Below are 14057 nucleotides of genomic sequence, written 5' to 3'. Positions count from 1 at the left end.
TCCATTAAATTGTCTTGACACCCTGTCAAAATAAATTAACCATAAATAAGAGATTTCTGGATGTTCAGTTCTGTTCTACTGATCTATGTGTCTGTCCTTCATGATCACTCTTAAAAATCATTTATAACCTTCTTTTTTTAAAGATTATATTTATTTACTTGACAGAGCATGAGTGAGGGAGATTGGCAGAGAGAAGCAGACTCCCCACTGAGCAGGGAGCCATTCATAGGGCTTGATCCCTGGATCATGACCTTAGCCAAAGGCAGACTCTTAATCAATTGAGCTACCCAGGCATACCCATTTATAATCTTGTTATCATTGTTTCCAATCAGGTTTCAGTTTTAATAGAGACCTAGCACCTGTCATTATATACAGTTATATTTCTTTTCCATGGCACTCTCGCCCACAAGATTATAAAGACCCTTCAAGACGTGAATAAGAATTTATTTACACAGTGTTCCCCACAGCTAGCATAATTCCTGGCCCATGGTAGGTTTTCAATAAAAATGTTTTCTAAGAGAATGAAAAAGTATTTGAGAATCTTTCTGAATTAAAATCGAAATAAAAATTTCTGAGCTAAACCCAGGACAGAATTTCTTAAGATACCTCAGCATATATGTCTTCAAAAGGTTCCCATATGCCTATAATAAACAACCTTATCAATAGCAACTTTTTGTAGATTTCATTTTATGTGAATATTTAGATATGAATACATATAATTGTATTTTATACTATTTGTGTAAACCGTCTTCTATAGACAGTGTTTTTTGTGGGAAGATTTTGATTATGAATTCAGTTTATTTATTTTTTTAAGATTTTATTTACTTATTCATGAGAGAAAGAGGCAGACACACAGGCAGAGGGAGAATCAGGCTCCATGCAGGGAGCCCAACGTGGGACTCAATCCCAGGTCTCCAGGATCACACCCTGGGCTGAACGTGGCGCTAAACTGCTGAGTCACCTGGGCTGCCCAGATAGATAGTTTTGTAACTTACTTTGATTTACCAGTGTGTAAGTCATTAGTCCATTTCTGATAACTCTGTTGTTACTTAAATGACTACATATTCTATTATTTATTATGTATTTTTTTAGGGAGGGGCAGAATGAGAGGGAAAGAGAGAATCTTAAGCAGGCCCCATGCCCAGTGTGGAGCCCAGCATGAGGCTTAATACCACAACCCTGAGATCATGACCTGGGCCGAAATCAAGAGTCAGATGCCCAACCAGCTGAGCCACACAGGCAAACCTACAGTAGTAGTTTATTTAAACATAATAGTTACTAAGCAATATATCTGAAATTAAATTACTTATAATTCTGTACATTATTTAGGTCTAGGGATTGAAAGCCAGAAATAACAAATTAGGCAATGATAATAATTAAAGTTGAATAATTTAATGTACAAGTGCTCAAACATGTTTAATGGTACAACTGAATGAACTGGGGGTGCGGATTAATTATATCAGTAACATTTAGTGATTTTTTTTTTAAGCCATTTGACATTTAAGAGCAGTATCTTTCATATTCATTTTGATAGTTGGTCAGAAATACAAGTCATAATAATATCTATAAATCTGTAAGTCTAGATATATAAAATATTAATGGATATTATAACACTTTTTATAGTACAAGTAAGTTTGTTACTGTATAAGTTCTGTATTTCAGCATTGTTTACAGTCTGTTTTTCCCAAATTAAACTTTAGTCAATGTAACCAGTCTTATCTATCTGATCATTTTACCATAGTGGTGGTTATTAAAGTACACAGTTTATAACTCATTTCAATATGAGGTAGAGTTCTTTCTGGGAAAATACAGGCACCAAAAACAATCAAAACAAATGCAAAAAAAAGAAATAATTTGATTAATTTATAAATTGAGGCGCCTGGATGGTCCAGTGGTTGAGCGTCTGTCTTTGGCTTAGGTCATGATTCTGGGGCCTGGGATCCAGTCCCACATCAGGCTCCCCATAGGAGTCTGCTTCTCTCTCTGCCTGTGTCTCTGCCTCCCTCTGTGTCTCTCATGAATAAATAAATTTTTAAAAAATTACAGATTGATTAGTGAGCTAATGAATGACTTTTATGGAGAAGAGTTATAACATTATGTCTGTTCTAGGTAAGTATCTAAAAGAACCTTTTTTTTTTAAGATTTTTTTATTTATTCATTAATGAGAGAGACAGAGAGAGAGAGTGAGGCAGAGACACAGGCAGAGGGAGAAGCAGGCTCCACATAGGGAGCCCGACGCAGGACTCGATCCTGGGACCCCAGGATCAGGCCCTGGGCCGAAGGCTGTGCTAAACCGCTGAGCCACCCAGGCTGCCCCAAAAGAACCATTTCTACAGACTATTTGAAATAGAACTTAATATAGTTCTTTGCACAAGCAAATGCTTAATCTTGATGAAAGTTGAGCTTTCATGTATTTTGTTATGATTAAGTTTTATTTCTTTGTGTTGGCAATCACAATTCTTAGTTGTTTTTTTTTAATGGTTGTAGATGTGAGTATGCAGTGTTCACAGGATATACTTCGAATGCTCCTATTTCTTCAGCCAGTTCTTCAGGATGCTATTCAGAAAAAAAGAACAGTAAGGCCTTGGGGAGTTCAAGGTCCTCTCACTTGGCAACAGTTTCATAAAATGGCTGGCCGAGGCTCTTATGGTAAGTAATTTATATTAATGTGTGTTGACTGATTTTATATCAGCCCTCCATTTTTGTGCCCAACTTGGAATAAGCACATTTGTTTTCCTTAAATATTTTTATGGCATATACTTGACTTAAGACTAGTGTGGTAAATCTTAGCCTTCATTACTTCAGACATTTCCAACATTCACTTTACTAGGCTCTCCTCTTCTTCAGAAAGAACAGCTTCACTTAAATCTATTTTTACAGATTAGACTAATCAATTAAGGTTTTATATGAAGAAGAATCATACTGTCAATTTTTTTAAATGAACACTACTTTCATTGTAAATTATCATTTTACAAAGTTGAATGAAGAATGGGGCAAAAAAGGAGGGGATAATACTAGTGATGAAAGACTGCTAGTTCTTCATTAAAAAAAAGAAAAGGCAGAAATTTGCTGGTTTTAAAAGTAGCAAATGCATGCTCTAATATCACCATAGAGGGGTGCCTGGCTGGCTCAGTTGTTGGAGCATGTGGCCCTTGATCTCAGGGTGTGAGTTCAAGCTCCACATTGGGTATAGAGATTACTTAAAATCCTTGGGGCGCTTGGATGGCTCAGTTGGTTAAGCGTCTGTCTTCGGCTCAGGTTATGATCCCAGAGTCCTGGGATGGAAGCTCCATGTTGGGACCCTGCTTCACTCTCCCACTACCCCACCCCCTGCCTGTGCTTACTCTCTCTATAAAATAAAAAGAGCTTTTTAATATAATAAAATCTTTAACTATATCTATTAAGATTTATGGTCATCTATCAAGGCAAAGAACATTCAAAATACTTGAATTATCTTTTGAAGATTGTCTCTGAAAGGTGGAAGTGAAGCTTTTAAGATATATTTGGAATAATAGTTTTTAACATTGAAATCTTTGACTTCCATGCATAGTTTTAGAATGCACTATGTACAGAAGTAGTAGATTTGCTCATATTTTCCTTTTCTTTTTTTAATGGCTAAATAATCATTTAAAAAAAATTGACAATCAGTGAAGAATGCAGGTTAACTATATTTTTACATTTTTTAAAAAACCAAAATAGTGAGACACCTGGGTGGTTCAGTGGTTGGGCGTCTGCCTTCAGCTCAGGGTGTGATCTACCAGTTCTGTGATCGAGTCTGACATCGAGCTCCCTGTGTGGGGCCTGCTTCTCTCTGACTATGTCTCTGCCTCTCTCTGTGTGTCTCTAATGAGTAAAGAAATAAAATATTAAAAAAAAAAAGTAGTAGACACATACATGCACACTTCTGCCCCTTACTGACCAGTACATATAGATCTACCTTATTTATTTACTTATTTATTTTTAAAGATTTTATTGATTTATTCATGAGAGACACAGAGAGGCAGAGACACAGGCAGAGGGAGAAGCAGGCTCCATGCAGAGACCCCGATGTGGGACTCGATCCCAGGTCTCCAGGATCATGCCTTGGGCTGAAGGCGGCGCTAAAGCACTGAGCCACCAGGTTGGCTGTCCTATCTACCTTTATTTTTAATGGGTTCACATATTTCATCGTTCTTTATGTATGGTGATATTTTACCAATCCATTTACCAGTGTTTATGGACCTATTGTTTCTGTCATCATCATCACAACTGTTTTTCTATATTGCATACATTCCTGGCTTAAAGGATGTATGCTTTTGTTGTGTGTATATTTATTTATTTATTTATTTATTTATCTATTTATTTATTTATTTATTTATTTTTTAGTACTGCCAAATTACTCTCTATATAACAGTTTAAACTCCCATCAGCAAAATACCTGTTTCCCCAAACCCTTGCCAGTAGGTGCTGAGTGAATGGGTGAAAATGGTTGTTTTATTATACTTTGAGAAATATAATAGTACAGACTGTAAGAATAGAGTTCCTGGCCTCTAATTCCATATCTATCACTTCTTGTATGATATTGGATAAGTTGCTTAACTTTTTTTTTTTAACTAAAAATTTTTATTAATCCATGAAAGATACAGAGAGAGAGGTAGAGACATAGGCAGAGGGAAAAGCAGGCTCCCCGGGGATCCCGATGTGGGACTCGATCCTAGAACCTGGGATCACAACCTGAGCCAAAGGCAGGTGCTCAGCCACTGAGCCACTCAGGTGTCCCAGTTGCTTAACTTCTTCATTCCTGCTTTCTCATCTCTCAAATGAGATTCATATTAGTATCTGCCTTATATGATTTTTGTGAGGATTAAATGAGTTAATACGTATAAAGATCTTTGAACAGTTCCTAGCACATAGTAAATGTTATGATTGTTCACTATTAAAATTGCTTTCTCTTAAAGAGATTGAGCACTGTTTACGTATCAGATATTTCTGTTTCTGTGAATTTTGTTCATATCTTTTACCCATTTTTCTGTTAGGTTGTTGATCATTTTCTTAGGGATTTATATAAGTCGCCTTTATATGGTAGGGAAATTAACCTTTTTGTCATATGCATTATAAACCTTTCTCCCAATTTGGTGTTAATTATTTGGCTTTTTTATAGTGTTTTTTATGCCAAGTTTTAAAATATATATAGTCAGATTAATCTGCTTTTAAATGAGCATATTTTGCGTTATGCTTAGAAAGGCTTTCTCCAATCCAAATTTATAGAAAATAAAACTCCCCTCCTATGTTTTCTTTTGCACTAAGTTTTTTCATTCAACTTAATTTTTTTTTTTTACAGCTATGTAAAGGTATAAGCCATATGTTCCATTAAGACCATTCATTTAGCAGGGCAGCCCTGGTGGCGCAGCAGTTTGGCGCCGCCTGCAGCCTGGGGCATGATCCTGGAGTCCCGGGATCGAGTCCCACATTGGGCTCCCTGCATGGAGCCTGCTTCTCCCTCTGCCTGTGTCTCTGCCTCTCTCTCTGTGTGTGTCTATGAATAAATAAACAAAATCTTTAAAAAGAAAAGGCCATTTAGCAAATTGCTAACTGTGGAAAAGTCTCAATTATTGATTGGCTTTAGATATTTTTGTCTTTTTTTTTAATTTAATTTTTTTTTATTTATTTATGATAGTCACACACACAGAGAGAGAGAGAGAGAGAGGCAGAGACACAGGCAGAAGGAGAAGCAGGCTCCATGTACCGGGAGCCCGACGTGGGATTCGATCCCGGGTCTTCAGGATCGCGCCCTGGGCCAAAGGCAGGCGCCAAACCTGCTGCGCCACCCAGGGATCCCGATATTTTTGTCTTGAATAAAATATTTTTAATAATAACGATTTCAGTAACTTTGACATTTAAATAAAAGGAAGACACGTAACTTTTCTTAAATGTTTTTCTTAAAATATGTTTTTCTTATTTAGGAACTGATGAATCCCCTGAACCACTGCCAATCCCTACGTTTTTGTTGGGTTATGATTATGATTTTCTGGTGCTTTCTCCATTTGCACTCCCCTATTGGGAGAGACTTATGCTGGAACCCTATGGATCTCAAAGAGATATAGCCTATGTTGTATTATGTCCAGAAAATGAAGCCTTGTTAAATGGAGCCAAAAGCTTTTTTAGAGACCTCACTGCAATATATGAGGTAGGTGTTTAAAAAGAGGTAGCATTCCTATAATTAAGTCTCTTATGGCATAGGAAAAACAGGGTCACCGGAGGGGAGGACGGTAGGGGGACTGGGTAACTGGGTGATGAACATTAAGGTGGGCATGTGATGTAATGAGCATTGGGTGTTATATAAGACTGATGAACCAATGACCTCTCCCTCTGAAACCAATAAAACATTATGTTAATTAATTGAATTTAAAGAAAATTTTATAAGAGTAGCATTCAGTTGGGAGTCTGCTTTTCCATTCTCCCTCTTCCCCTCCCCCTGGCTCATGCTCACTCACTCTCTTTCTCTCTCTCTTAAATAAATAAATAAAAATATTTAAGATATAAAAAGAGGTAGCTTTTTAAAACTATAATTTGTATGTTTATGTATGAAATACACTGGAAAGTTGAATTGATTGGGATGGGTAATAATGATGTGAAACTGGTTGTGTAGTTCTCATGCTAGCCAGTGGTGTTCTTCACAGCATTTGACCCGAACTGTTCATTAGGTGTGTGTGCCATGGTTCACAGTAGAAATTGCTATATTGAGGAAAAACCATTGAGGGCATATATATGCCACTTAGGATCTTTTTTTTTTTTTTAAACATCTTTTTTTTTTGAAACGAAGAGTTGCATTGTTGAATAGCCAGGAAAAAAATTACACTTACAGAAATTCTAGTTCTGATTGTCTAGGGCCTCAGGTACTGACAATAGGCCTTGCTTTCATAAAGTAAGCCTGTGTTAGATTTCTCTGTGATCTGTATCATTTCTGAAATTCTTGATTGTTCTTTTTAATTCTTGACTGATCTTATAATTTTCATGTTGTGTCCATCACTGAGTGCAGTGATTACAGATTTTAAGTGGTACAGGACATCAAGTCTTAACTTACTTCATTATACTTCCTTTCCCCATAAATGCTTAGAAATCAGTCTTTAAAATTTAATTTCTTCTATAGTCTGAGTTGTTAGTTTGTGCTAGTTTAGTTCCTAATAAGTGTTCCACTTAATTACAAGGTATCTGTAGTGTATTTTGTAGAAAGAAGTATTTTCCAAAGAGTGTTACTTGGAACATTGGTTCTGCAAAATCTTTCTGGAAAAAATTCCATAATTAATCAGATTTGGGGGAAATATTATGTATTATATTACTTTTTAAGAGATTTTCTATTCATACTAGTTTATTAAAACCTTTGAAAGTTTGTTGTTTTCTTTTTTAAGCCTTTGAAAATCTTAACAGTAAAGAAATCCTCTGTCCAGGGATGCCTGGCTGGCTCAGTCAGTGGAATGTCTCACTCTTGATCTCAAGATTGTGAGTTCGGGCCCCCACATTATGTGTGGAATGTACTTTAAAAAAAAAAAAAATCCTCTGTCTAAATTTTTTAAATTTAGTGTTAGAAACTTGATATTGGGCTTCTTGTAATAAACATCAGTGGCCCACAGAATTGGAGGGAGAGCTGGCAATTACATAATATATTTATATACCAATTTTTATTTTGACTTGATTTGGATGTATGTACGTATTTATGTTCACTTATATCTGTATTCTTCAAGTCTTCATTATTCAAACCACATGGTTCTTAACCTGGATGTTTTATTTCATTAGTGATAGTTTAATTTTGAAAAAAAATTTAATGGATTTCTAATGTAAAAAGAAAAAGATAGGGAGCCTGGGTGCCTCAGCAGTTGAGCATCTGCCTTCAGCCCAGGGCGCGATCCTGGAGTCCTGGCATCAAGTCCCACATCGGGCTCCCTGCATGGAGCCTGCTTCTCTTGTGCCTATGTCTCTGCCTCTCTCTCTGTGTCTCATGAATAAATCAATAAAATCTTAAAAAAAAAAAAAAAGGAAAAAGATGTACCTTTTCATTTGATATTTTTATCCCAAATATTAATAATAAATTATAAATCTTAATTTAAATAACTTAAATGCTTAGGGCACCTGGCTGGCTCAGTTGGTAGAATGTGCAACTCTTGATCTCAGGGTTGTGAGTTCAGCCCATGTTGGATTTAGAAATTACTTAGAAATATATCTTTTAAAAAAATAACTAAAATGCTTTATTTTATAGTGTATACTCAAATACTATAATAAAATCACTAATTCTGCTTTCTATGTATATCTGTAGTCCTGTCGATTAGGTCAACATAGACCTATTTCTCGACTGTTGACAGATGGAATCATGAGAGTTGGATCTACTGCATCAAAGAAACTATCAGAAAAGTTGGTAGCCGAATGGTTTTCTCAGGCAGCTGATGGTAACAATGAAGCATTTTCTAAACTCAAGCTTTATGCACAAGTCTGCAGATATGACCTAGGTATTAAATTTGTATTTCTTTTATAAGACCAATGGTAGCAAAGTATAGCTCAAGGTATCTGTTGTTTTTGTAAATAAAACTTTACTGGAACCCAGCCCTGTTCATATATTTCTTACTGTCTGTGGCTGCTTTTGTGCTACAATATCAGAACAATCGTTGAGACAGAGATGATGTGGCCCAGAAAACCCAAAATATTTACTGACTCTCAACAGAAAAAGTTTGCTGATCCCTAAAATAGGAATCCCATCAGATAAGAAATTTGGGGTATAAAAAATTGGCTTTGCTTCTGTAGGATCTGATGAATTTGTGTTTTTATTTAAGCTTATTAACATTAAGATTCTTGAATTATTAATAGTTCAGAGATGAAATAACTTGTAGTTACCTCTCTGTAATACCAAGAAACAGTTCTTTGTTGGAACTAAGAAAATGATTATTTTAGACTTGCTTTTAACACCCTTGAATTAACACTGGATTAATTATCAATGGACTTCAGACTTAATCCAAAGAAACACAGAACCAAAATATTGACCCTCATTAGGCATCCCTATAATAAACCCATGGTAGCATTTTCCATTTTATATCTAGTTAGCTCTTAGTTTAATCAGGATTTATTCAATTTACGATTTAGGAACCGTTTCAGTGGTTTGATGAAAATTTTCTAGATATTATTTTCATTTAATTAATTATGTCTAGTAAATGTAATTTTGTTATGCTTCCATGGGAACCATTTATTTTTTATGAAAATGCTGGTTTATTTTTTCAATTCCATTTCTTCAGTTCTGGGGGGAAATGAAAAGCTTGTATCTACTACAACTGTTAGCATGCAACTAATTACAAAAAGCATCAACTACATCGTTATTCACACAGTAGGATAAAAAAAAGAGCCAATCAGTGAAATAATTAAATATCCTGCCTGTTTTTATTATCTTTAGGTCCTTATCTTGCTTCCCAGCCTTTGGACAGCTCTCTACTTTCCCAGCCAAATTTAGTTGCCCCTGCAAGTCAGTCTTTGATTACTTCACCTCAGATGACAAATACTGGAAATGCTAATACTCCATCTGCCACCCTAGCGTCTGCAGCAAGCAGTACTATAACAGTGACTTCAGGTGTTGCCATGTCTTCTTCAGTTGCCACAGCTAATTCAACTTTGACCACAACTTCAACTTCATCTTCATCATCCTCCAACTTGAATAGTGGAGTATCATCAAATAAACTACCCTCATTTCCACCCTTTGGCAGTATGAACAGTAGTGCTACAGGATCCATGTCTACACAAGGGAATACAGTTCAAAATGGCCAGCTAGGAGGGCAACAGTCATCAGCTCTACAAACAGCTGGGATTTCTGGAGAATCATCTTCACTTCCTGCTCAACCTCATCCTGACGTGTCTGAAAGGTACCTTTGAATATACTATTCTTTGCAGAAGATAATCCTTGTGAATGAACACAGAGAGGTTTTTGGTCTTATCCTTGAAATTGTAGTTTTTGTAATGTTGATTATCTTTAAAATTTTAGTGCAGACTCTTCATAAAGTCTTTAACATAGAATCCTAAAATCTCAGTGTGACAATTAAGACCTTGAAAACCATGTAGTTCAACTATCCTGTGATGTTTGAATCTTTTCTATGACATAACTGTTAAGTAGTTTTGTCTTTTGCAAATCACTCCAACGATTTAGAAGTCACTATTGAACCAGTCTTTTCAGATCTTATTAGGAACCATACTGAGATTTGACTCTTCAGCTCTGTCATTTACTGGCTATGTGACTTTAGGAAAATTGTCTGACTTTTCTGAGCATGTTATCTATAAAATGGGAGCAGTAGGATATAATGTACACTAAGTGCTTTATGCAGTGCTTCCAAACACATGAGTTATATATAATGACAGCAATGATGACTGCAGCTCTGTTCCTTTGAAGGTATTGAGTGAGCTTCTCTTTTGATTTATTGGTTAGGTTAGCATGAGCTTGTTTATATCTTTCAGCTACCCAGATGCATTTTGCTCAAAGTTAAACTCATTTTATGTGAGTAAAAACAAACTATTATTTACCCTGATTGATCCATTCATCTTGAACATCTAAGTAGATTTGAGGTTTTAAAAAAATTGTATCACCGGGACGCCTGGGTGGCTCAGCGGTTAAATGTGTTTGCCTTTGACTCCGGGCGTGATCCTGGGGTCCGAAGATCGAGTCCCACATCGGGTTCCCTGCATGGAGCCTGCTTCTCCCTCTACCTGTGTTTCTGCCTCTCTCTCTCTCTCTGTGTGTCTCTCATGAATAAATAAATAAAACCTTTAAAAAAAATTGTATCACCATCAAAGAATGAAGCTTGTGCACTATTAAAAGTTATGAACTGCGAAATGAATAGGTATAGGCTAAAAATGTAGTAGAACATTGACTAAGGGGCAGCCGGGTGGCTCAGCAGTTTAGTGCCGCCTTCAGCCCAAGGCCTGATCCTGGAGACCCAGGATTGAGTCTGTCAGGCTCCCTGCATGGAGCCTGCTTCTCCCTCTACCTGTGTCTCTGCCTCTCTCTCTTTCTCTCTGTCTCTCTCATGAATAAATAAAATCTTTAAAAAAAAAAAAAAAAAAAAACATTAAGCCTGAAAACGTGTTATCTTTCTGGTTTAGCTGTGCTTTGTGATTTTTAGCAGCTCAATTAACTATCTTTGTTTTAGTTTATGACTTAAGCACTATGCTCTCTAGTGTTTCTGGATATTCTGTGGTTTTAAAAATTCTATTCCCTTTTTTAATGCAAGACCTCTTAATGTAAGGGTGTTTGTATACCATTAAAATGTGTGTATAATGTTTACTCTCCTCTTTGAAGAGAAAGAGATGCCCCTTAACTTTTAGAGAACCTCTCTTGACACCCCACACCAGAAAAAGGGGAGAGGTTTTCTAAGAACTTGCTTTGTGAAAGGTACCATACCTCAAAAAAGGTATGGTACAACATTTTTTCCCCTAACTGTATATTTCTATCTTAAATTTTAGCACGATGGATCGGGATAAAGTGGGTATCCCCACAGATGGTGATTCACATGCAATCACTTATCCACCTGCAATTGTTGTTTATATAATTGATCCTTTTACCTATGAAAATAAAGATGAGAGCACTAATTCTTCTAATGTATGGACTTTGGGGCTACTTCGATGCTTTCTGGAAATGGTCCAGACTCTTCCTCCTCATATTAAGAGTACTGTTTCTGTGCAGGTAAGAATGATAACTTTTGCAAGTTAAATTTACATAAAACAGTCTGATGTAGACAGAAGTTTCAAAAATCTACAAGTTTATTTTTTTTAAAGCCAGATTCTTATTATATTTTACATTTTACTTTTAAGTGATATTATAATAGAACTGTTAGGGATTTTATAAAAGGTAAACTTTATTATCATACCACAATAATAGTGGAGAATTAAAAGACTGCATTTAAGTACATTATGTATTCCTTGTGCTATTTTTATGAGCCAGTTTTTAAATTCATAAACTTAAATAGAAGACTAGAGCATGGATCTTTATAAAATATAGTTCTAAATAAGATAGATTACAAGTATAAATAGAAATTATGATATTAGAGGTGCCTGGGTAGCTCAGTTGGTTAAGCATCTGAATCTTGATCTTAGCTCAGGTATTGATCTCAGGGTCATGAGTTCAAGCCCTGCTTTGGGCTCCACACTGGGCATGGAGCCTACATTTTAAAGGGGATGGGGGCCTAGGGCTCAGTTGGTTAAGTGCCTGACTCTTGATTTCAGCTCAGGTTATGATCTCAGGGTCCTGGGGTTGGGCCCCATGTTGGGCTCCATGCTCAGCGGGGAATCTTCTTGATCAAGAAGATTGAATCTTGAATCTTCTTGATCTCTTGATCTCTCTAAGATCAAGAGTCTCTTTCAGTCTCCCTTTGCCCCTCCCCCTGCTTGCACTTGCACTCTTGCTCTCTCTCAAAGTAAATAACTCTTAAAAAAATAAAAAAATTTTTAAAAAGAAAATGATACTAACTTGTTTGCAGAGATTTTTTCTTTATAGACTATAATAGGACTAATCAATGGCAATATTTATGTAACTGCTGTGTAAAAATTTTAAAGGTTTTTACATAACCTGTTAGTAAAATTGATTCTTTAAAAACTTACATAATAAGAAAATATAATTCTTTAGAATATAATTTTAATAATTTTTAAGTTTTCTAGTAAATGTTTTTAGAGTTTTAGACCTACGATTCTTTTTATTTTTATTTTTGGATGTTTAACCTTTATAATATTTGCCTATAATTTTTAGATTGTTCCTTGTCAGTACCTGTTGCAACCTGTGAAACACGAAGATAGACAAATCTATACCCAGCATTTAAAATCCCTGGCTTTTTCGGCCTTTACCCAGTGTCGGCGACCACTTCCAACATCAACCAATGTGAAAACATTGACTGGCTTTGGTCCAGGTTTAGCCATGGAAACTGCTCTTAAAAGTCCTGATGTAAGTATGTTTTCTATGACCAAAGTTAGTGAATGACTAAACATTTTTTTATTTTATACAAAACTAAGTGCAATTCTCTGTTTAATTCTCACTTTCTAATTATAATTGGGTGGAGATTTTCAATAAAGATTTTTCTATGATTGTATAGTACCATAGTACCTTGATTTTTTATTTTACAGAGACCAGAGTGTATTCGACTTTATACACCTCCTTTTATTCTGGCTCCAGTGAAGGATAAACAGACAGAGCTAGGAGAAACATTTGGAGAAGCTGGACAGAAATACAATGTTCTTTTCGTGGGCTACTGTTTATCACATGATCAAAGATGGATTCTTGCATCTTGCACAGATCTATATGGAGAACTTTTAGAAACTTGTATCATTAACATCGATGTCCCAAATAGGTACTTGTGTTTCCTTAAGTGTATCATTATATCATCCATTTAAAAAATGAATAGAAAAACTGTTTGGAAGGTTACGTACATTGGGTTTTGGGATTGTGGGTGCTTTTCACTTTTTTGGGTAGTGAATATATTGTATAATTAGAATTAGAAATAATTTTGATTGATCTCTGTTACACAGACAAAAGAGATTAAGGTCCCTAAATTCTATATAATAAAACTTGAGGCAATGATTTCAGCCTACGAAATTTTAAAGAATGGAATGAGAGAGCCCTTTGTAATTAAAAAATCTAGTAGAGTATTCTATAACATTTAACTTCTCAAGTACCATCTAAAATATAGTCCCTAATTAACTGAGTTTACTTCTTTACTAAAATTGTTGACTGAAAATTTTACCTTTTAAATGGAATGTCTTCTGAAAATGGTGGCCTAATTATTAGAATTCTTCTTTGTAGTAATTAGGTATCATGCCCAGTTTTTTATGAAGGCTAATAAATCACAACAGGTAAGCCTCATATTAAGTTATAACCTAATAGACACTTTTAGTAACATGTTTCAAGGCTAGTGAACATGGCCTAAGATTAGAACCTGAAAGGCAAGTCCATGAAGTAATTTTCCATTTTGAGGTTTGGCTCTGTCCTTTATTTTTTTTTATTATATAAAGGTCAGTTTCTTTAGTTCAGAAATTGAATATATGCAGAAATGTTTAATGAATATTTG

At 35.5% G+C, this 14057-nt stretch overlaps 1 protein-coding gene across 6 annotated transcripts in view; it reads left to right on the top strand.

Annotated features, from left to right (window-relative positions):
- MED13 (mediator complex subunit 13) overlaps positions 1-14057 on the top strand; it is a 102477-nt gene that overhangs the window by 74528 nt on the left and 13892 nt on the right. For all 6 annotated transcript variants that reach the window (XR_013354282.1, XR_013354283.1, XR_013354284.1 and 3 more), the window contains exons 17-23: positions 2488-2649; positions 5943-6166; positions 8291-8480; positions 9413-9875; positions 11467-11686; positions 12746-12937; positions 13117-13340. Coding sequence is in view for 3 of the 6 variants with exons in the window: in XM_077852389.1 (XP_077708515.1) it covers positions 2488-2649; positions 5943-6166; positions 8291-8480; positions 9413-9875; positions 11467-11686; positions 12746-12937; positions 13117-13340 (1675 nt within the window). In the remaining 3 variants the exon portion in view is untranslated. The remainder of the gene's footprint in view (positions 1-2487; positions 2650-5942; positions 6167-8290; positions 8481-9412; positions 9876-11466; positions 11687-12745; positions 12938-13116; positions 13341-14057) is intronic.

Source organism: Canis aureus, chromosome 16 (assembly GCF_053574225.1).
Source record: "Canis aureus isolate CA01 chromosome 16, VMU_Caureus_v.1.0, whole genome shotgun sequence".
NCBI lineage: Eukaryota > Metazoa > Chordata > Mammalia > Carnivora > Canidae > Canis > Canis aureus.
Note: the sequence above shows the minus strand (reverse complement) of the source record. Positions and strands in the feature narration are given on the sequence as shown.